General features: G+C 51.6%; 1 protein-coding gene and 1 long non-coding RNA gene across 3 annotated transcripts in view; one reads left to right on the top strand and one right to left on the bottom strand.

Annotated features, from left to right (window-relative positions):
- Window positions 1–23,180, top strand: part of sema4c (sema domain, immunoglobulin domain (Ig), transmembrane domain (TM) and short cytoplasmic domain, (semaphorin) 4C) — a 33,184-nt gene continuing 10,004 nt past the window's right edge. Inside the window, exons 1-3 of one of the 2 annotated variants that reach the window (XM_088624528.1) lie at window positions 1–558; window positions 18,343–18,574; window positions 22,952–23,103. In XM_088624528.1, coding sequence (XP_088480654.1) covers window positions 18,472–18,574; window positions 22,952–23,103 — 255 coding nt within the window. In that variant the 5' untranslated portion in view covers window positions 1–558; window positions 18,343–18,471. Of the gene's footprint in view, window positions 559–1,340; window positions 1,360–18,342; window positions 18,575–22,951; window positions 23,104–23,180 lie in introns of those variants that run through there. The other variant, XM_088624527.1, reaches the window with a different exon arrangement.
- Window positions 18,238–22,953, bottom strand: LOC148674435 (uncharacterized). Its single transcript, XR_015935305.1, has 2 exons — window positions 19,692–22,953; window positions 18,238–19,089 (listed from the first exon to the last, which is right to left on the bottom strand). It is a non-coding gene; the product is annotated as an uncharacterized LOC148674435 (long non-coding RNA).

Below are 23,180 nucleotides of genomic sequence, written 5' to 3'. Positions count from 1 at the left end.
TACCCCAGTTCATCTGATACACTGATAGACTCGCCTGCCACTGTAGCAGGGTTTCTGCAATGCTGGTGCGCTATAGCTGTTCTCTTTAAAATCGCGATTATTACCCTCGACGGGGTGAACGCACTGGTGCCTTGCCCTGTCACAGCACGCAGCCTGCTGTCCCCAACTTCAGAAGCGGGTCTGGAGCTGGACACGGTGATCAGAGAGTAAGGGAGAGAAAGGGCTTGTTTTCGGAGTAGCGAGCGGTGCGCAGGGGAACAATAGCGTTCGTTCAGCCCTGGGCTCGAATTACAGGGGCTGAGAGTGAAGGAGGGAGGTGTAGAAGTGGTTCCTGCCATGCAAACTGACAGCATCAGATGTTTTGAACTGAAGGGCTTTTGAAAACAGAGACGGGGGGGAAGGAAAACGCTGGTCGCAGAGGTAACGGACATCGCGAATAGAGCGATCTGATTTATTTCCTGGACGCACGGAGCCACGGGGGAGACCGAGAAGAGCCAGCTGTGACAATATCGCAGGAGTGCCTCGGAATACGGAGCGCAGAGAGGAGAGACCCGCACTGTAAGTCAAACTATCTGCTTTATAACGGACAGCAGCAGAGTCCTCAGCCGCCTCGAATGGAAAATTCAGCCTCTTGCGGGATTTGACTTTTCTTATTGTGTTCACAAAGCGTTGAATAGTACAGTTATTACAGTTCTATCTATGGTAATGGTGCGGTTTTTTATTGACCACTTATTCCAAAAGCCAATCGGTATTCGGACTATTCCAAACTGCCACTACAGTGATTGTAATATACGTATGTATTTCGCTTACTGCTGTTTTCTCAGCTGTTTTCGGGGGAAAAAAACAAACTCAAATCACCCTGACACGTTCGAGGTAAACGCAGCGCTCCGAGGGATACAGTGTTCCGATTGAGTTTCTCTCAATCTTTCCCAGGTTGTCTTAAAAACGCCGTAAAATCCTGTTTACCCAGCACAGTGAGGAAGGCGTGATATTTTACACAGGGCTTGCGCAAGGCTAGCGAAGTACGTTACTAACGAAGTCGTCTATGAAGGGAAACGCTTTGCAGATGTTGCAGTTTAATCTTTTAGACATAAACTACGGACTCTTAGGCGCACGTATTCCCAGTTGCCGACGAGTGATGAGACAGGTTATATTGTCGACAGGCTATAGTTGTTATGGGTGACTCGAGAAGTAAACAGGCTATTTTCAGTTATTCCGAAGTTAACGTGGGAACTGTAGCTGAATAATTACAGTAATTACGGCGCAAGAAGTCCTGTATCGGGGGCGCAGCACAGGGCTGGACTGAGGGAACGGGCGATGACCGTTACACACGGTGCTGCCTGTTTCAGAATGGATCTGGTACAGTATGTGCTGTTTGGTTGTAATCCCTTGTTGGGAGCGTAACCCTTGCGGGTGCTGCTTTATGGGCATTTTAAAAACTGGTTTCAAAGCCCCCATTGTGTGCTAAATTAAACCAACGATATCCACGAAAAGTATTTTAACAGATGATATTCCTGAATAAAAACACTTTTTGTTTGTCAGTTTTGAAAATCGAATTGTTGTCTCTGTATGAATCCAGATCATCTGTTTTCGTTGTGCAGGCTATATTTAGAGGAAATATGTTTTACGTGTTTTACCGTGATTGCTTAAATCCAGTTGTGTTTTCTGGAGAGAGTGCGTATTTGTCTGAAAGCTTGCAGCGGGTGTGTAGAGATCGTACACGTGTGCAGACTATGTATACATACATCGTATGTGGCTGTGTATAGTTTGTGTACATATTGTGTAGTGGGTGTGTGTAGTCAGTGTGCATGAGTGCAGCGTACATGTCTACTGTCTAGATTAGAAAGTAGACAATAGTGCGTGTGTTGTGTACACGAGCAGTGTGTGCGTTGTGTATATGCAGTGTAGCAGGCGTGTATGTCGCTTCTGTGAGCTGGCGGCTCGGTCTTCTCGCTCTTGGAGCCTGAAGCTTTAATTCTGGTTTGGAGAGCGATGCCTGAGCCGCCGCGCAGATATTTTTAATTGCCCGGCCTTTGAAGGCGGCTTGCGTGTCGTTTTCGCTCTGCTTTCTTTTCCTTCTGTGTCAATGTTGTGTTTAGATCGTAGGGGGATCCGGTTACCTTCCAGAACCTAAAACCACAGGCGTAGGAACTTTTTAAAGGAGAATGTGCTTTCTTTAAAAAAAAATATTGAGGTCAGTATTGAGAGGTCAATCTTTGTAGAAAGTCATTTTCCATGTGCTGGCGCTGTGCAGTGCTCTCTCTGTGCACGGACCGCTCTCTGCAGTGTCTGGTGCTGTTCGAGCGGGGCTGTCAGAATCCCGCCTCCGCCCCCCCCGCTAGCTCCGCACAGGTTTGTGAAAAACGGCGTCTATGTGTGTGGAGCTCGCAAAAGCGAGTAACGCCACTACAGCTGTACGCCGAATGTGTGTGCGTCTCTAAGCCTACGTGTGCCTTCGCAGTGCGCGCCAACGGTGCGCCTCTCTGGGGGGGTGGGGGATACTGGGAAAGCGCAGCTTTCGGAAGTCGGAAGGCAAGGGTCAGGATTGTGAGTCCACCGAGGGTCATTATTGATGGCCAGTATTGATCACTCACTCCATTGTCGAAAGAAAGGGAGAGCGATTCCTCTCTCCGCTGCGGACCAGCCTTCCCTCGCACAGTGTTGTATTTGGGGCGGTGATTTTGTAACCAACGATTCACATCTCCTCAGCTTTCTGAGGTTTAAGAGCGGGTTGACCCGCAGCTTCAGAACTAAAACACCGCAGAAGAAAAGGGTTTGTGTTGTGCACAAGGTTTAATGACCACAAGTTGTTCAATCTCAAGGTGTTTCAGACGCAGGCCCCTTTTCCATCAGCACTGAATGGAAATGCAAGCAGTGCTGTCAAAAGAGTTCCAAAATTTCTCATTATGTCACAAATGTAACGCGTTCCTGTTATATGTATCTACATGTACATATATTTGCATCCATCCATGAGAAAGCCTCTTATTCCTGATAAGTGACACAGCTGCCCAGTGCCCTTCCCTGAGGTATAGGGTACAGGGAGAGACTAAACCTGGGTGTGTGCACCATTCATTGCAGCTCACACACACAGGGAGGATTTAGAGACACACAATCCCGGAGAGATCATGCAGACTCCACACAGAAGGATCCCAAGTCAGAGCCCACACCCAGGGCCAAAGACCTAAATAAACATGATGGCAATGGAACTCCTGCTCCAGAAAAGGCAGTGCCATCTGTGCACCTCCAATCTTGTGCGCATACTTCTCATGTTTTGTTTTCAGTACGCACACGAGTAAGTGGGTGTGTGTCTTTTAATGAAGTCAGCAGCTCACAACTTCTACGCAGGGTAATAAACACAGGATATAAAACCCCCCAGGAGAGTGTAATCTGTCTCACTTTCTCCCACAGTTTCTCTCTTGTTTTCTCCTATCGATGAGCTGAATTGCCGTCAATCAGTTCCATTGCGCCCTCACAAACGCACACTCCCTCCCTGCGCGTGAGTCATGCAGTGTCAGAGAGGACAGATGGCGAGGGGGAGAGGGGGAGATGTCCCAGCAGGCTACTTTCGGGTGGGTTGCACACTGTCGTGGGGGTCCGTCCTGAAGTGGGAATGCCCAGGGATCTGTGGGATCTGAGCTCTTACTTGGCAGGAAAATGGACTTTTGCTCCTCTATGAAGGAGAATGCGCTGAGCCTCACCCTCAGTGTAGTTTTACCCCAGTGCTGATGTGACTGCTTGAGTGAGGGTGAGAGGAACCGCTGGCCTCTGTGCTGGGCTGAGGAGCTCACGGCACGACGCTTCTATCTGTGGGATCACCACCGAACGGCCCTAAGAGGTAGACCTGACAGCGTGGGGACCCCGACTGACTGTACAGAACAGCACGTGAAGGGTGTGGACCTCTCTTCCCACTCATCTGTCCGGGGCTTGAAGGAAAAGGACTGGTTTATATAAGAGCATGCACACCTCTCTGATCATCTGAGATCCAGTGTGTTGACACAGGGGCAGCCGATATGTACCCACACCTTTAAGAGCTAATGCTCCCCTGGGAGAAGGCAGCAGCCCTGATTCCTGAGGCAGTCTTCTGCTCACGGCTCTGGTGGACCTGCGGCCCACGCAGTGCGCCGGGGGGAAAGGCAGGGGCAGGAGTGGTCAAGCAGCCCCTCGCCCTGTGACTGGGGTTCCCAGTGCGGTGCGGACAGATGGCTGCTTCTTCACTGGGGTCAGGTGCAGGCCTGTCCAGAGCCTGTGAACCTGGTACCACGCCGTGCAGAGGGCACGGCAGTGTGGGTCTTACAGTGCACCCCCCCCCCCCCCCCAGTTTAAACTGAGAGCCTGAGCTTCGTCTCTCCTCCTCCTGCCTCCGTGCCCTGATCCGCTTGACCGCTGCGTCCGTCAGGATCCTCGGACTCCCCAGTACAGAGAGGGCCTCAGCCGGCGGTCCATCTCTCCCTTGTCCAGAAACAGCTGGGGCAGCTCAAGGTCCCCTCTGTGTCCAGATTAGGTGCTTCTCCTTTTGATTTCCCAATTGCTTCACAGCCTGGCTCCATCGGATCGGGTTGTGTCGCTAGCGGTGGATCGCCCTGCCCCAGCCTCGGAAAACTGCCCATTCCCACAGGGAGATTGAAAGCCGAGGCCAGCAGAGCTGATCTTTCGCGTATCCAAGATGAGGGAACTCGCTCCCAGGTGACATTGGAGATACTTTGTCTGTATCTGTTTAATTATTGATCCCTCGGAGCTCTTGCTGAACTGCCTGCTGGCCAGCTCGTGTCTACAGGATCTGTGTGAATCGACACAGGGTGTCAGCAGGAACAGTTCAGAGGCTGGGAATTCAAGGGTAAAGGGTGCCAGAAGATTTGTTCATTTCCTTCGGCAATCAAGCCTTTTGGCGTGACCTTAGCAAAACACAGATGAAACAAATGGATTGGCCCATAATGCAGTGCACTGCAGTGGGGGTTGGAGTCAGCGCTGTAGTTTTTCGGGTGGCCAGGGAAAGAAGCACGGTGGTCACCAGCTGGCCCGTGCTGGCCATCTGCCTGCCTCTGTCTCCCTGCAGGCCGCGGGCTGTGGGGCTGTGTGTGTCGGAGACAGGGGTCCTGGTCAGTGATGCCGGGGGAGGCCTGTGGAGGCAGAGTGTGAGTGTGTGTTCAGTGTGTTCCACTGCCAGGGCCTGTGACTTGTGTGCACGGGGCACTTTATAATAGAGTTCTCAGCCTATTCAAACAGCACTACTGTGCGAAGTGTGCACCCTGAAGCAATGAGATTGAGTTCAAACACAAGCAGGATTTACAGGGAGGTCGGCCTCATGGACATCAGCAGTGGTCACTAGGAAGCTGTGTGTCAAGCCCTGTCCGTGGGTGCAAGCAATCCCATCAGCCCTTGGAGTTGTCGACAGGACAGTGCGCCATATTGTACCGCTTCACAGTCCAGCATTTCCACAAATCTGTAGTCTGAACAGAGCAAATCACATGCATGCAGTCTCTGTGGTCTCCTGGGCTCTTGATGAAGATTAAAGGCTGCCCTTTAATCAAGTACAAAAATTTTCAAAGGAAACTTTATAAAAATACTTTTCAATTGTGACAGCTGTCGGACACATGCCGAGTGTGAGACCTTTAGGAGCGCAAATCTGTTTTCCCAGGGCCTAGGAAGTGCATCAAGGGAATTAAGTAACTGAGACCTGACCTGGATGAGAAATGGAGGAAAGGGTGTAGAGGTGTGTGCAAAGTACTGTGGGTAGTGTGACTGTGTGGCGTCGTGTAGCTACACTGACGTTGTTTCAGCTCCCAGCTGTGCCAGCCAACAGGACAACAGGCAGGCCTGCTTTTCCACTGCGCTGCCTGCTCAAGCGTTACCCTGCACAAAGAGAACAGGCCGCTTCTCTCCTGTCCTGGGCCATTAGCAGCAAGCAAACACCTGCTGGTTCAACTGAGGCTACAGCCCAGTCCGACTGCACCACCCTTCACTCAGTGTCCTGCTGATGGGCAGCACCTGGATGATTTGTGCCAGCTGGCAGTTTGACCTGGTTTTGATGAAATTTCCTCCGTTTCGCCTGGTTAATCCCGTATTTGTGAGAGTTCGCCCATCAGGAGTGAGACTGAGAGAAGCATGTCTCATTCAGTGTGAGTTTAATTTCCCCCATGAACGGTACATTAGCTATAGAGTACTCAACATATGTTCAGTACAGTGTCTTACAATGCAGGAGTCTGGCTGTATCTGCCAAAGCCAAGCAGAACCAGGGAGAATCATACAGCAGTACAGGCTTGTAATGATGATTGGTAAAGTGGGAATCTGATCTGGGATTTGAGGGCCCAGGCACCTGCAGCAGGTGGAAAGCAGCTCTATACAGCGCTGTTTCTCTCCCCTTACTGCACACAGGCAACCTCCCTGGAGCACACTGACCCTGACCCTTGACCTCTGACCTCTAACCCCACCGGCATGGACACAACACGCACACACATCCTGCCAGGCCCCTTCCGTTGCCTCTTGGCTGTTACAGCAAGGAGGCATTTTTTAGGAAGCAACACAACCTAAATATAACCCTACACTTACGCACTGAACCCTGAGAGGCCGGAGGATAGACTTGGGTAGGGCGGAGAAGTGCACATGGATCTCTCGAGGGAGGCAGCAAGACCCAGGGAGGGGACTCTGGCTCCTCTGCTGGCCACACTGCAGTCCGTGTGTCCATCTCTCTGTCCCTCTTGCCCCCCGGCCCTCGGGCTCAGGGCCGTGTTACTCCATCTGCCCCCTCCCTGCCTCTCCTGCTCTTTCCCTCTGTACCCTTCCTGTTGTTCTCTGCCCTCCCCCTCTGGCTCCATTTGGCCCATATGGAACAGTTTATGTAGGAGCCCTTTCTTGTGTTCTTGCCTTTAAAAAGGAAACATTTTTTTAAAAATAGCAGCGGAAGGACAAACAAATCGGAACTCTCTCTCTCTCCTTTCTTCTTTTCACTGGAAACCACAGCCAGTGGTGAGGTGTTTCTGCTTTCTGGGAAACGGCGCCTGTCGTTTCCTTGTGGAGCTTTGACCCCCCCTCCTGCAGCAGAAAGTCAGCGAGCGGATCCTGGAATGCTGGGAAAACCTGACATCAGATGGCACTTGGGCTCCCAGCTGGGAGGGGCTTGTTGCCATTTGTCTGCCTGCAGGTTCTCACCTCTCTGGATATCTTTCCCTGAATGAATTCTCTTTCTTTCACATCCGTCCAGTGCGTGTGGTGCTCTGTTCGAGGGTGGTGGGGCCATGTGATTTGCTTGCCAGGAATTCAATTGGTTGAGTGAACGTCTTTTTTTGAAAAAGCCCTTCTATTAAATGACATTGATACTTCCTTAGTGTAGGAGCATTGCATGTTTGCTCAGCTCAGAATGGCCTCGTCAGCCCCTTAAATGGACTGTGATTACTGGACTGGGTGCTTCTAGTTTGGACTAGAATTGTTCTGGACTGGTGATACTATCCTTATTCTCCAGAACTGGGTTCTATTGATCTGGCACTGTATTTTACCGACTTCTCTGTACTGGAATGACACTATATTTTGTTTCCCTAGCATGGAACTGACCTGCATTATATATTTGAGTGTCAGTATGTTTGCTACAATGGATTGGGACTGTCTTTATTTGACTGGATTGGGTTGGACTGGTAGAGTCTTTGTTTTACTGCACTGGATTGGACAGGCGTGGTCAATATTTTGCCAGATGGACTGGTACTGACTCTTTACTGTACCTGGATTGGATGGCCACAGTCTTTATATTTTCTGGATTGGACTGTCAGTGTTTGCCACACAATTTGTCCAGACTAGCTAGGACAGACAAGGTCTTTACTTTGCCATAGAGGATTGGAATGGACTGATATCATCCTGTCTTAATGTATTGGACTGGCTCAGTCTTGCTGGATTGACCATACTGGACTGGCCCTTGCTCTCCAGTTGGAACACTGGGGAGACATGCAGTAGTCTGCGCTGGCATGCTCTGCAGTGGGCGGGCGCTGTCTGTAACGGTGCAGTACTGTCCTGGATCGTGCTGCGTGCCAGAGGGCATATTGACAAAGGTTTTAAAAGAAATTGAAAATAAAACCAAGCAGCGGGTTTGGTGATGCGGAGAGCCACAGAGGGAACGCCCAACCCTGGGCTCCCTGCGTGCTGCGTTCGAACCCGGGCTTTCCGTGATAGTGCAGCCTGAGCAGAGCAGAGTTTGCTTCCTGGTGAGCGAATGATGTGCTTTGCAGACTGTCTGAGATCTGCCTTCCCTTTTTCCAAATGGAGTTATAATAAAGATCTGGATAGAAGAGTCTGGGTGGATCGGAGTGGTGAAAAAAGCATTTCTAAGCCTTCCCTCTGCAGGCAGCCGGGAAGCCTGTCTCGAATATTAAAGTCCTGCCCACTGCAGAAATGAATAAGTGAGGTCGACTCCAGTGGGCCCTTCGGATTGACCTCATTCAGGGAGAGTGCCTGAAGGGGTGGGGGCGGCAATACTAATAATTCCTCGCTTTAATATAGCGCTCTTCATCCCAGAGGACCACAGAGCACTTGATATATTGGAAGGGCCCCCCCCTCGGCACCCCCTGGGCATGCTGGAGATTTCACAGGAGGGCACAGGGCTGCTCAGAGATTCATGACCACAGGGCAGAGTTTTCCAAGTTAGGACAGCGGATCTGTCAGTGTCCAGCGAGCTGCTGTTTCGGGGACCCGGTGCTCTGTGGCAGAGGTGTCCAGCACTGAGGGGTAACAAGACCGAACAGCTCAGCACAGTGTGGTCCGCTGCAGCACAGCAGAGGGTAGTCAGTGTGTCAGAGTGCGGATTAATGGCGATTGTCTCGGGGATCTCACAGGGTCGTGCGTGCGTGCGTGCGTTCGCGGCGGGTGAGTTCTGAGAGCCTCAGGGTGCTGTGGGTTCGATCTGCGCTCCCAGTGTCTCCAGCCCGTGCCATCACCAGATGTGCCAGTGCTGCCTTCTCCTCCTCCTCTCGCTCCATGTTTGTCGCCAGCCATCGTTATTATTAGCACTGACTTCATCCAGGTCCCAGGGCACCAACTCCTCTGCTGGTGAGGATGGCTCGTCGGGAACACTAGCTCCCAGAGGCGTGGCTGGGCCCCACGATGTCGTAATGCTCCCTGGCTCCCTCCGGTCTGGGCTACCGGCACAGCATGTCCCTCAGGGCTGGGGCAGAGGTGCCAGTCTGCCATGCTCCCAGCCTGAAACTGGCACAGGGCACCTGCACTCTGCGCATGTCTGCAGAGGAGGCAGCGTGGCACAGGGGCGAAGGCGAAGGGCTTGATTGCAGGAGGATCTGCCACTGTCTCACTCTGTCACCCTGAGCCTGGTGGCAACAATTCTGATAAATCAGTAGTCAATTCCACAGTTCACCTAATCTTTACATCAATGCATCTACAGGATGCCAGGGTATGATTATTCCATTCTACTGCAGTACGTTAAAGTGGTTTTAGATTGAAGGTTAGGTAAAGGAATTGTGCATCCTTTAGAGCAGAAATCCACCCTGAGCCCGAGCGGTATCATCAGGTGTGAGTGTTTTCGCAGGATTCGGAGACCCATGAAGCGGCACCTTTCTGAGACGGTGTAGCTGCAGTACTTCAGCGGGATGAGATCACAGAGATGGTAATTGACCGGCTCCTGGGACTGCGGAGCTCCACAAACACATGACATCACCTGCAGTGTGCAGGCTGCCACCGCTACAGCCCTGGGCTCCCAGGCTGGTACTGACACACGCTACCCAGAGCCAACAAAACCCATGGCCGTAATGGGGATGTGTGGAAATGATATCAAGGGAAACAGTAGCTGTGTGCAGTGCACTAGATGGCCTTCTCTTGAAATCTTATGTTCCGCTTTGCTAACTGTGTCAGAATAGCCTTGCAACTCTAGAGGCAGGACGGAGCAGAGCAATCGAACAAATTCAGGGTCTGAAGTGATTGCAGTACTTGAACAGAGAGAGCAGGGTCTCTTTATTCTGCAAGCGCACAGATCAGGGAGTATCATGTGTGGGGGCTTGGTTCAAGCCTTTCAAGCTCCTGGAGGGCACCATAGGGGTTTCCTTCAAAGAGCAGCAGCAGCACGAGCGCCCAGGGACACAGGCAGAACGTGAGGTTCGGAGTCAGGAGCGTCTCTACCCAGAGGATTGTGGGATCCTGGAACTGAAGCTGCTTCCAGTGGATCCTTTAAGTCTTGGGCAGATGGATTTTGTGGCTCGTTAGGCTGTTGATATGTCACATGACCTCCTCTCAATCACAGCCTGTCGTGCGCTGTGACGATCCTTAGGCTCTTCTGAGGAGGCTCTAAGCGAGAGGAGCAGATGTCCTGTCCTGCTCCTGTGGTGTCCTGGCGTGGTAGGATGGCTCAGTCTGGGATGTTCAGGGAATGGGAACAGGAGAGAGAGGGAGATGAGGGGAGAGGGCTGGGTGCTGACTTTATTCTTGGGAATGAGCTTGTAATCAGTGGATGTTTTGTTTTAGAATGTTTTTATTTTGGCTTGTCTTTTTCCAGGGGGTATATACGGAGCGATAAGTCTCTTGTGCCCTTGGGATTCGTTATTGTATACAGCATGAAATTTGTGCCAAAAACAGAATATCCTCCTACACGCAGAGTTTGTGCGTAGCTGTTTGAGCGTCATGGTGCTGGGGTGCCTCTGCGTTGGCTCTTGACGAATCTTGCCCGATTTGGTGCAGAGGCCTGTGACGTTCTTTCCCAGGAGATTCCGATCCAGTAATAATAAGAGCGGGAACAGGCCCTGATCCGCACTGTGGGAAGCTGTTGGCTTGGAGATCCTGGATGTGACCTTCCCCCCCCTTTGGGACGCCCGGCAGTGCTGCGTCTGTTTGTGCTGGCGTGGGCCGCGGTCCATCCCCTGCCTGACATTCCCACACTCCCTCTCCCCGCGCGTGGTTGGAGGGGCCGAGCCCGCGTGTGACTCCCGAGGCCCGCTGTGGAAGAGCACGAGAGCAGGGGTATGTACAATACCTGCAACTCCTGACCATGGGGTGGGTCTCATGTGGCGCAGGCCGGCGGGTGAGCGTTGGCAGAACCTGCAGGGGCTCCTCGGTTCTGCCAACGCCTGCCTGCAGGCCCTCGTCCTCCAGCTGGCGCGCCAATCCTGAGGGCATGAGTGACTCAGCAGAGGCAGCAGCTGTTGATGCACAGTCATCTGGTCTGAGCAAGTGCTCCCTCTGCACGGCCGATTACTAATTTATTGCTGTATCAATAACAAGCCGGGTGAGTCAACCCGTATTGACCTGAACACGGCTCTGCGTTTGTCACTGCCGGCTCTTCGGCTATCCACCACGAAGGATACTTTTGTTCCATGCGCTGCCTGGATGAATTGCTAAGCGCTCGGAGACCCGGGCTGGTGGGGGGGTGGGACGGGGCTGTTTGTTCAGGAGAGCCGGTCAGCTCCTGGCCTGTCTGCCGGGAGCTCAGCTCAGAGCAGCAGAGGCAGGTGTGCTAGAGAGTGTGACAGGCCGCGCGTGTGCGTACGTGTGAGCTGCGTTCGCTGTGTATTCAGCTGTGCTCGTGCGCACGCGGTTAGGTCTTTTTTGATTTGTAGGTGCTTAGAAATTTATTTTTGGACAGAAGAGCGCAAGTAAGCCTTCTTTGTCCTGCAACCTCTCCAGCCTATTTTAGGATCCAACCGTATCGTACCTCAATGGCACGGCTGGGTAACGTGTTCCAGACACCCACCACCCTTTGTGTAAAGAAGCGGTGCCTGGTTCTCGGTTTTAACTGCACTTCTATTTCCTAGTTTGCACTTGTGCCCTCGGGAGTGCCAAGTCCCGGGGGTAGGGGGGGTGCAGAGTCCCGGGGGTAGGGGCAGTGCAGACTCACAGGGGTAGGGAGTGAGGGGCAGAGCAGCTGTGTAGAGTGTGCAGGATGCCTGAGGGTCAGAGGGCAGGGGAACGAGGGCGGTTCATCACATTCGTTTACTCAGATTTCCACTGACTACTCCTGCAGATCAGTCAACGGCGTGCTGAGCAAGGCCTCACGTATACAGTGACAGGAAAGAGGGGGGTCTCGCTCGCTGCTCCCCTCTGCCCCTTCCTTCCACGGGCCCCGGACTCGGCAGTTCAAGGGCCGTGTTCCTCGCCCCTGGTCCCAGAGAGCCACAGGGGCTTTTCACCCCCATCGCAAGAACAGCTGCAAACGAAATCTGGCCCATCTGGCCCGTGTGGTAGTAAGGAGCTAATTAATCCAAGGCTCTCCTGCACGTGTTTCCTCTGGTTCCTGTTGGACTGTTCGTTGTGCAGAAGTCCTCAGGGACGTCTTTGCCGATGCCTTTGAGGATACTTGGACCGAGTCCCCTCCTGGTCCTCTGTGTCCGAGGTTCAGTTCCTGTGAGTGGAGGACATTCATTGAAGTCCTGGAATGTACTATATCTGCTTGATCCAGAACGCCTGGTTCGCTTTCCTCGATCTTCCTTCTGGCCCTCTCCAGCGCCGGGAATGAGGGATCGCTGTTCCTGCCTGCGCAGAGAGGCAGACACAGCCGTGAAGGGCAGAGCTGTCGGGAGCATCAGGGCTGGCCTGATGCGCTGGATCCGGCAGCGTGGGGTCTTGGCATGCCCCTGTGTCCTGGGGCTCAGGCCTGCTGGAGGGGGGCCGGCGCGGAGCTGCACATCTGGACGACATGCTGTACGGACACACAGCTGCTCGCGGTCTCTGTCATGGCGAGGGCTGGGATGTTGCAGCAGCTTACTGCTTGCCATTCAAAGAGCATTTAATCTCTAAGAGCTGATTTTCTATCACAGCGCATTTAATTTTATTGTCATTGTTGTCTCTGGTCTTTAATTCCGCTGTGTGATCGGGGCGTGTGTGCTCTCGGTCAGATGTGAAGGATATTAACTTGATTGAAAACAGACGCCGCCCCCTCACCCCTCCTCCCTTCCCCCTCCCTGACCTTCATCCGAGAGGGGATGTGCGCCGGACTCGCCCAGCTCTGTCTTAAAGCACAGAATGATCCCTGATCCCTCTCTCTCGGCTGGCCCACAGAGGGGCGGAGAGAGAAATGGGGGCGAAACAGATGGCACCCGACAAATTATGGGGAAACGACAAAGGATTTGCAAAGAGAGAGAGATCTAGCAGAAGGAGGGGAGAGGGAGAGAAAGAGGCAGATATTTGACGTCTCTGAAGGCACTCCAGCCTGGAAACACCAGACCCGCTTAATCTGTGAGAATTAATCGTGGCGAAATCCACAGAGAGCTGTAATGCTCTGAGTTTCTGAGGAAAACAGGAAAATATAAAGGATTTCAAAATATATTGTTACAGTCTCTTATTAAAAAGAGCAGCCTATAAATTGTGACATTCTCTGTGTTTTTATACAGTAGTTCTGTGCCCCCTTAGTAAAATATGAGCATTGCGCATGAGCGTCTCTGTCAGGCCCTGCATGACAAAGCGTTGACCAAGCCAGGCTGTGCCTACCAACTCCTGCTGTGCTGCTGTGTTGGAGCCTGCTCCGTTTGGTGCTTGGTATTGTATCGCTGGCTCCGGGGTGGCATCAATGGGTTCGGCCTGCGGTGTTTATGAGAGCGCGGTGTGGGGGGGGGTGCCGTGGTAGAATAATGGCTGCTGATTAGAATGAGAATCAGATCAGTTTACTGACCTGCACCAGCGGGAGGGACTCCCGGAGGGGGAATGGGAAGGAAGGGAGGGCGAGGAAGAGTGACTGCAGCTTTCACACATCCAGAGCAGGGAGCTAGATTACAGGCCGGATGTTGGGAGAGGGAGGGGGAGGGGGGGGGCAGAAGGGCCGAGTGGGGCTGATTCACCGTGCCTCCTCGCTGTCGGCTGGGCCCGGAGAGGTGGGGCGGGCCGGTCCGGTCAGCGGGATCCAGGTGATTCCAGCGGAATTCTTTGCTCTCTCCAGTGAATGACGCACAGGAAGGAAAAAACAACCATTCATCATGCTGGCTGCTCCCCATCACCACTTCGCAATTTCAATAGGGCCCCTTTTAAATGCAAATGCACATTAATCCTCCTGACTGTTGCTAATCTGCACTACCTGTTTAGGGGCAGTACTGGCATCCGGGAGAGCGGCGTTGACAGTGGGGGTGTCCAGTCCTGGTCCTGGGGGGAGGGGGCGTCTCTCTCCCAAGCAGCAGCCCAGGGAGAAGCTGATCCGCTGGTCCAGTGGAGCCAGTAATGAGCGGATTCAGAGCCGGGTTTACAAGCCCACTCCAGGAGCAGGACCGGACACTCCTGATGTACAGAGTGATGAGTTTGCTGTGCGCCCAGCCTGGGGAAAGGCATGGGCGATGGCCGGCAGACAGGAACTCGTGCTCCTCTGCCTGTTTCGAGAGCTGTGATGTAGCGAGTCGTTCCTGTTACTCGTGGCTGTAGGGGAAGGCTCAGAAGGGAGAGGGAAACTCTTAGAGTTTTTATTATTCTTGTTCCTTTTTCAGAGCAGGAAGGGTATAGTTAGCCTCCCTGTCCCTCTCTTCCTTCCTGCCCTTGGTGTAAATGGGTGCCGGTCAGCTCTCCAGAGCCGGCTCTGCAGGGGACACCATTCCCTAATCCCGGGCCCAAGCAGGTTCCTCTCACAGTCTCTCCCGCCCCCCGCCCTTGGGAGAACAGGAGACTTGTCGCGGTCCTGGTGGACAGTCGGCACTGCAGTGGACTTCCCTGCCCCAGAAGTCTTCCCACGTTAGCGTTCCCGAGTCTGGAGCTCAGCCCCAGTGCTGCCCCTCGGCAGGTATTAAACTGGAAGGGCTTTAATAGGGGATTATTGCGCTAGGGGGTCTCGCCCTTCAGGGGAGTAATCTTCCAGGGATTAACACGGAGCTCTTTTAGGGGTCCCGTCTTCGACATCAGAAGATTTGTGTCACGCTATGTTCCTGCACACTGTGCTCGATAAAGACATCAGGCAAGAGAATAATTACAGCGCAGGGATCTTAAATCCGACTTATTGTTCAGCCGTTCAATAGAGGAGTGAATTCATGGACGCAGATATTACAGGACATGACCAAGGAGCTAAGGGCTCTGCTCCTGTTGTAGTCTTCTGTCCATGCAGGTTTGCTTGCTACTTTATGCTGTGTCCTCATCACTGTGCTGCTGCTTCATGTTTCAATTGATTGTGCTTTGATTGATTGATTGTGGGTTGGATCTTTTGGAGTAAAAACCTCAATCAGAATAATGAAGAGGAGGGGGTCACATGAGAGATTGAGGGAATGCGGACGAAATTGGAGGCCAGCAGAACTAACGGAAAACCCTGTCTTATCAGTGACCTGAAGGTCTGATCTCCTTGGTACGCGTAGAAAACTGATCCGTTAAGCCCACGATAGGAAACGTAACTCTTTGGGATCAAAATAGAATTTAAATGGACCAAGTAGATAACTGATCTTATAATGGACACATATAATTCCAGTCAGGTAAGGGGATGGGTCAGTCTTCCTGACAATTCACATGGAAATGATCTTATAAGGAATGGGGGCGATGAGAGAACGTGTCCACAGAGGGTGACCGTCTCTGGCACAGTCCCACCCCTCCCTTCTCCCCCTCTGGTCCTCCAGCTGTGGACACGAGGACTGTTGTAGAGAAAGTGCGTTACTCCCCCGACAGTCAGTGCTGTGCCAGAATCAGTCATTCTCGATCCTCGGGCTCTTCTGAAGTCGAGAAAGTGAGGAGTAAGCAGAGGCTCTCTGTGCAGCGGTGCTGAAAATAAAGCGATAGGCTTTGTTGGCTGGATAGGCGCCCGCATCTTGTAAAACCCGTAACGGCTCAATTTGCTGTGCAATTGGTGTCTTAATCTGTTTCCTTGCAGTGCAAGTCCTTTTGCTCTTATGCCATTTTGCTGGTGCCAGAACTCCCATGGTGCTTTGCAGGGAAACCTCAGAGAGCAAATGGTCAGTTAGTCCATCTCAGAATAGGCACAGAGTGACCACAATGAACAGTGAGATGACATGAAGAAAGCCAAGCTCTGTGCTTTCATCTGGTTTTGGACACCGAAGGAAAGGAAATTAATGAACGCGTGTTGAAAGCGTGCCCCGAGTTTCAAAAGTTCAGTGGGCTGCATAATGCTTAACACTGTTTTTTCTGCTTGCGTCTTACAGTGTGTTACGCATTGCACTGCATCTTGCATCACACCACGTGCTACAGCCCTTCACAGATCACATCAGCACTGGACAAATAAGGTTCAGGTCTGAAGCCTAAGATCAGTAACAGCTGTCCTCCCTGCTGCTAGGTCCTGCGTCGGCCTCGGGGCTTTTCCGATCCGCCTGGGGGTGGCTGGAGGAGCCGGCACCGTGCGGTGCCGGATCTCTGATCCTTCAGGGCCCGCAGGCTGGCAGTGTTAATTTCATTAACACCTCCCCGAATCTGATGCCCCCGCATGTCTCCCAGCCAGGATGGGCGCCAATATCGCCGCGCACATCGGCGATGCTGCAGCCTGATTATCCCCTAATTAGCCGCAATTAAGGAGAAAGGCGATAGGTGATGCCCTGAGCGATGTTGTGGAGAATGCGGGCTGGCTTGGCGCCCGAGCCCCACTCCTCCTCTCTGAATCTCTCTGTCCTTCCCTCCTCTGTGCTCACATGCTGCCCTTGATCTGGGCTGCTGGTACCGAGATCCCCCCCCTACACACACACACGCACACACGCTGAAAGAATGTATCATTATTTTTCCCTCAGATTCCTATTTTGCCACCTCTGGCTTTCAAGACCGGGACACCAAAGCAATTATTAAGAAAAACATGAGCTTGCTATGAACTCACCATAAGACTGTCTGCACTTACTGCAGTTGTTCTTACCTAGCTATTAAAGCAGAACTGCGTGTTGCTTCAGCCTTTCCCCATTTTTCCTATAAAAAAATAAATGTCGGCCAGTGAAAACGAACATCTTAATTGTTTTAATGCTATGCTGTATGAGCTCTTTCTTCGTGGTTGGAGAGATGAAGGGTTTTGTCAGCCTCTGTTACCCAAATCCATATTTCCATGCGTGTGCTCTGTAATTGCACAATCCTCTGAGTTCTCCATTACGTCCCAAACATTGTACTGTCTGTGGCTGTACCGGATTGTCCAAGGCTTTGTGCCCATTGACAGTGCTGTTAATTGGCTGTGCCTGCTGTGTTTAGCCAATGAAATGGAAATAAAGTTGGGTGGGTGCTAACAAATGAACTTGCAAGGCCTCATGGGTAGCAGATGAGCTCACAGATCAGGACAAGGAGAGGACAATGTGTACAATATTAACATAATATTACTGAAGGCTGCTAAACTCGGCACCCAGGATCTGACAAACATACTGGACATTTCATGTCCAGGGATGTATTACAGATTTCCTGTCACAGCTAGCTCATTAAGAGAACGCCCCTGGAACCCCAGTTTGTTTACATGTCTTATTATGATCTGTCTGCCCACTTTTGGAAACTCAGTTTTGAACAATTCACAGATGTCCGTAGCCATCTCTCCCACGAGTATCTGAAGAGCAGAGAATTGGATGTTGTTTTGTTGTTTTACTGCACAACGGCTCAGTGACAAGGTCTAATGGTCAAGGAGTGAGGGGTCACAAGCAGGGGGGGTACTTGTTAAGCGCAGCCCCAAAACAAACACCAGATACAAGGGATGAAAATATTGAATAATGAAGTATTTGAGTATTGCTAACATTTTCAGTGTTTTTTTTTAATTGAGCCTCTGTAAGAATAACAGGACTAATATGTATTATGAAAAATGTTTAAGTTTAAAGTCGTTAATTATCCAGCCTGTAGGTTTGTGGTAGGTATTGGCGTTTCTGTGTATGTTTCCCACCTTACACTCTTCTGTGGGGACACCATCCTGCTCACTGCTGTGTACAGTACTTTACCAGGCAATAGCAGGACTGGGCAGTGACAGTTAGCACTGGGGCAGTACCTGTGAGTTCGCTCCTGGCTCACTGGAGCATCGCGCAAGGGTTAGAAATGAGCCAGCAGTCGCCTAATATTAATTTGTTTTTTTGAATCATTGGAATGAAAAGAGCTGTTGACCATGGGTAACTTCCTTTTCGTCTTGTGGCAGAGTGATTTTGTATTTTAATCAAAAGCCCGTACAGCACTCTGCAAAATTCCTGCTGCTGCTTGGGAAATCCCATTCCCAGCTGGCTAGTGACCCAGGCTCGAACCCGAGTGATACTGGGCCACAGGGCTCAGAATAGGACAGTACAATGTCAGTGAGAATCAGTGAGCCGATTCACTGGAATCTCTTGCTCAGCTGAATGAGAGTTCAGAGAATGTGTAGTTCGATATATAGTAATTCCACCAATAAGTGTTTTTCAGATACAGTGCCTGATCTTGGGTTTTCAGCTATATGTTTTTATTTTAGAGGCTAACCAATATGATGCTTTGTCATGCGGTTTCAATGTCCTGACTGGTTATTATTATTTTCTTTTTGTGCAGGCCTCACATCAGGCCAGCCCCTTCAAGGCCCCCAGTCCCAGGATCAGGTTTCCTTGGTGCTCAAGAGTCTCGTCCAATCAGAGTGTTCAGGCAGAAGCGAGAGGCGGGGCAGGAGGCAGGGCCAGAGGCATGGGAGGAGTCGGCGTGCTCTTGACGTGGGTTCTGATTGGCTGGGGAGAGGTCACATGCCTGGACTGGGACCCCGTCCCTCGCAAGACGGTCAAGCACAGCGGTGAGTTTCCAAACGGGATAAAGTCGAGGTGTTCTCCTGTTCCCTCTCAGCTACCTTCCTCTGTCCCTTTCTCCCCTTCCCTCTCTTTCCCTGAGTTGGTCTTTTGTGCTTTCCCTTTTCTCTGTCCTATCCTCTGCCCCTCTCCTCTGTGTGCCGTGGTGAAGCAGCTGCTCTAGCACGAAGTTTACTAAAGCCGTGTTCCTAAAGCTGTTTGTGCTGTGCCAGTTTCGAAAAGCAGAACCATGGAGCAGCTTGAGCATGGAAGACCAGCTGTCTCTTTAAGACTGGCAAAGGCCATCCTGCCCAGACACAAGGCACACATCCTGCCAAGCCCTGGAGCCTGGCAGTTCTTTTCTCCCCCCGTCCCACTCCTGTCTTCTCCTCTGTCACCCCCTTCTTCCTCTGAATTCTCTCTTCCTGCCCTGGTTCTCTCTCCCTGATGGGTGAGCGGAGGAGAGGCCGAATGGAAAATCCGATCGACGTGCACAGGAAGTCAATATCGCCCTGGAAAAAATCTCTCCCACACACACAAAGACTCCATATTTAATTTGCTGGTGTAGAACTGCATAAACGCTCAGAGCCTTTATTGCAAGTTTAAATAACTTTAATTGCTGTTGATGGGGGAGCGGAGTATTTAAAACTGATTGAGCGAGACTGAGCAGGGGCCAGGGAGGAAACAGTAAAACTGGGATTGCTCAGAGTGGACAACCAGAAGCCTTTTGTACAAGAGAACGAGTTAGAGAGGCGTTTAACACTTGAAAGAATATGCAAGGGGGTGGTTCTAAGTGAAATACAGTTGTTAAAAAGTCACTTGGATTTAGTTCAGCGTTCAATGATTGTGGGAGGCACAGTGGTGCAGTGGGCCCTGGGTTCAGTTCTGGTGCCGAGGTGCTATCTGTGTGGAGTATGTACAGTATACTCTTGCTGTGTTCACATGGGCTTCCTGCAGGGCCTCTGGTTTCCTCCCACAGTCCAAACACATGCCTGTAGGGCTTAATTGGCTACTGGGAAATTTGGCCCTGGTGTGAGTGTGTGCAAGTTTATCAAGTTTCTGTCTGTGTGCCCTGCGATGGACTGGGCGGGTCGCGTCCAGGGTCCAGGGTGTAGCGTGTCTTACCCCCGTTGCTTCCTGGGATAGGCTCCGGCTCCCCCACGACCCTGCATTGGAAGAGGCAGTTAGGAAATGGATGGGCAGATGATTATGAGAGAGTTCAGTGGGAGTTACAGCGGAGCTAGACCGAGTCTCCTTTCTGTATTGCACGGATCCGATGATCGAAGAGTTCAGAGTTCAGCGGAAGTTATGGCCGAGCTAGACTGAGTTACTCGGCAGCTCTGTACAGATTTGATGATGGAGTGTCTGAGGTCTCTGTAAGCCTCTCTCAGCTGCACGTGTAATCAGCTCTAATCCTCCTGCCCAGCTAATTGGCGTTTACTCGTCACAGAGCTCTACACTCTCGCTGCTCTGGTCTCTGCCTGCCTTGTCCTTGGCCTATTCCATTTACATATCCATTCCCACCCCAAAAGCTCTTTTACACTTCCAAAAAACAGGGGAATGTTCGGAACAAAAGACACATTGCTTCTAGATGTGCAGTGAGCTCTGAAGCATTACAGAAGTGCAAATAATTGTTTCGTGCCAGCACCGTGCTTTTAATTCATTACTTGAGCTCGTAGGTGGCTCGTCCGAACCCGTCCCCGGCCTGGAGCAGACGGAGTCCCTATTAGTCCTGCTGGCCGGTCGCTGTGTGTTTGTGGCCATGGGTGTGTCTGCCCTCACCACCCCCCACGACACAAACTTCGCCTGCAGCCTCCCCCTCTGCTTGCCTATACTTTCTCTCGCAGCTCAGCCCAGCGGAGCTGTGTCTCCCTGCTAACCCATCATTACTGTAATTGGGGGGTACAGGCAGCACAGTTGGGAGAGATTCCCAGTTTCTCTCTTTCTGCAGTTCCACTTTTCCATCTCCTTCTCTTGCAAAATACAATTTCATTCCATTCATTCCCTTCGGCTTTGCCTTTTCCCATTCCCCCTCTCTCCCTCTTCCTCCATGACCGCAGGGTTCGGAGCTGCGCTGGGGCCCTGGGGTCTGGGATTTGGGCGGGAGTCTAGGGTAGGTGGTCAAGGGAGAGACGGGGAAGGAGGGAGGGAAGCTGTTAAATATGTTTCTGTTTTTCCGGTAGACCCCAAATTAGTCAAAGCTGCTCGGAGGTTAGTGATTAGAGACTTGTGTGTGTTTTTTGGGGGGAGTACTGAATTGGATGATTATTGCTTCCCTCATCTCCCCACCTCCCTCTCCCTATAGAGAAATGCTAATCCCTTCAGACTGCTGCAGTCAGCACACGTTGTATAGCATGGAGCAGGGCACTGTGCACACACTGCACTGGAGAAACACTGGAGATACACACGGCACTGGAGATACACACGGCACTGGAGATACACACGGCACTGGAGAAACACTGGAGATACACACGGCACTGGAGATACACTGGAGATACACACGGCACTGGAGAAACACTGGAGATACACACGGCACTGGAGATACACTGGAGATACACACGGCGCTGGAGATACACTGGAGAAACACACGGCACTGGAGAAACACACTGCACTGGAGAAACACACTATTAATGCATATTGCACACACACTGCACTAGAAATACACATGGTTATATATGTGCACACACTACACTGGCAATACACACTGCCCACACACTACACTGGAAGTACACTGCACTGGCAATACACACAGTGCATGCACACACATTGCACTGGAAATACACACTGGAAAAACACACTGCGCCCACGTTGTACTGGAAATACACACTGTAAAGACATACTGCGCACACATTGCACACACGCTGCACACACAACCCACAACGTAGCTGTAAGTGGAGTTGCTGGACTGTTCACATCTGGTGGTTTTCTTTTCGATTTCTTTTTTCATTCTTCATATCTGCATCTCTTCATCTTTCTAAAATCCTTTCTTCCTATGTTCCTGTTTCCTTTCTTGCTTTTTCTCTGCTCTTTCTCTCCCCCCCTCTCTCCCGGTCTGCTGTGATGAGGTTGTTTCCTGTCCTTTTAAGGCAGTTTCAGTCTATCTGCCTGTGCTGGACTCTTCTCGCACCACCATCCATAACCCTGCTGAGTGTGTGTGTTTGTCGCTGTCTGTCTGTCTCTTTGTACTTCTGTGTGTGTTTCAGCTTCAAAGCAATCTTCTTAAAATAGCAGTTTAATTACACAGTGCAGTGTGTGTTGGTTCCAGTCCTAGGCTGTATTTATAGTAAGACTCCCTGAGACTGAGCTTTAAATAGAAGGAGAGGGACCCCAAGCTGCAGAAAGAGTTCACTGGTGCTGATGTGTTCTAGAGCTGACAGTGAAAGGTGAGGTTCAGCGATGGCTCTCTGACATCCACAGTTATGCTCCACAAACTGATAGGGTCCTCCTGCACAAAGTCAGGTGCGATAATTACATGCACAGCTCTGCATACAGAAACCAGCAGCCTTGACACGATGTTGATAAACACTGAGCATAACATGGTGGAGTCACTAACACCTCAGTTTTATATATATGTGTGGTGTGTAGAGCCTGATGCAAAGGGCTGATATTTCTGTCAGGGGGGGTCAAAAGAACAGCAGGTAACCCGTTCAGCCCCACTGTTTTGTGGAGCGTGTTGTGTTGTTGCTGTTTTTACACTCAGTTTCACCCCCTCCCAACCTCCTCAGTTCTGGAGCAGGGGCCCAGCTGTGTGTGTGCTAATCCGCACGGTGTGCTGTAAACACTGCATCACACCACGCTCACTGAACCAGCTCCCTGAACATCTGCACACAGCTCCCCCTCGCTCTCTCTCTCCCTCTCGCCTCTTTCTCTCTGTGCCCTGCTCCTCATCCTCCTCCCTCTCTCTCTCTTCCTGCCTCCCTTCCTGTCTCTCCCTTCAGCACATGCAGGACTTCTCTCCTGGAAGGTCACACGGCGCAGCTGGGCTGTTAGTTGTGCTTCTTTGTCTCTGCCCCCTTCCTCCCTGTCCAGCACTTGTTGCACACTGCTGCCCCACACTGGACAAATTGTGCCAGGCTGGCCAGGGGAGAGTGGCGGTCACCCCATCCTCTCTCTCGTTTGAAAACTGGAGTGCATAGCCACAACTCATTCGGAAAGAACTGGAAAGGTTGTTTCTCAGCAGCGTGTGTGAAGAGTGCTGATTTGGTTTGTGTGTGTGTGTGTCTGGTTTGGACCTCCTCCTCTGGCAGTGGGGAACGAGGCAGCTGTGCTTCGTTTCCCTGGGGACCGGTTTATCTGCGCGCTCAGCTCTGAAGATCAGCGTACTGCTGCTTTCTGGCTCGGCATTAATCCCTCTCCCTCTTTCTTTCACTGTCCTGCTGTCTCAGGGTTGCACGGCGTGCGGCGTTTCTGGGCAGATGGGGTGTGGAACTACAGCACCTTGATGCTGGCGGAGGGAGCAGGACTGCTGTATGTTGGCGCAAGGGAGGCGCTGTTTGCCCTGGACTTGAGTGACATCACCCGGGAGGTCAAGCCCTCTGTGAGTGATCCGTTAGTGTTGGTCTGCCTGTCTCACTGACAGTATGGCTGTATGTCTCACTATCAGTGTGTTTCACT

The sequence above is a fragment of the Lepisosteus platostomus genome, chromosome 3 (genome assembly GCF_059453375.1).
Source record: "Lepisosteus platostomus isolate fLepPlt1 chromosome 3, fLepPlt1.hap1, whole genome shotgun sequence".
Taxonomy (NCBI): Eukaryota; Metazoa; Chordata; class Actinopteri; order Semionotiformes; family Lepisosteidae; genus Lepisosteus; species Lepisosteus platostomus.
Note: the sequence above shows the minus strand (reverse complement) of the source record. Positions and strands in the feature narration are given on the sequence as shown.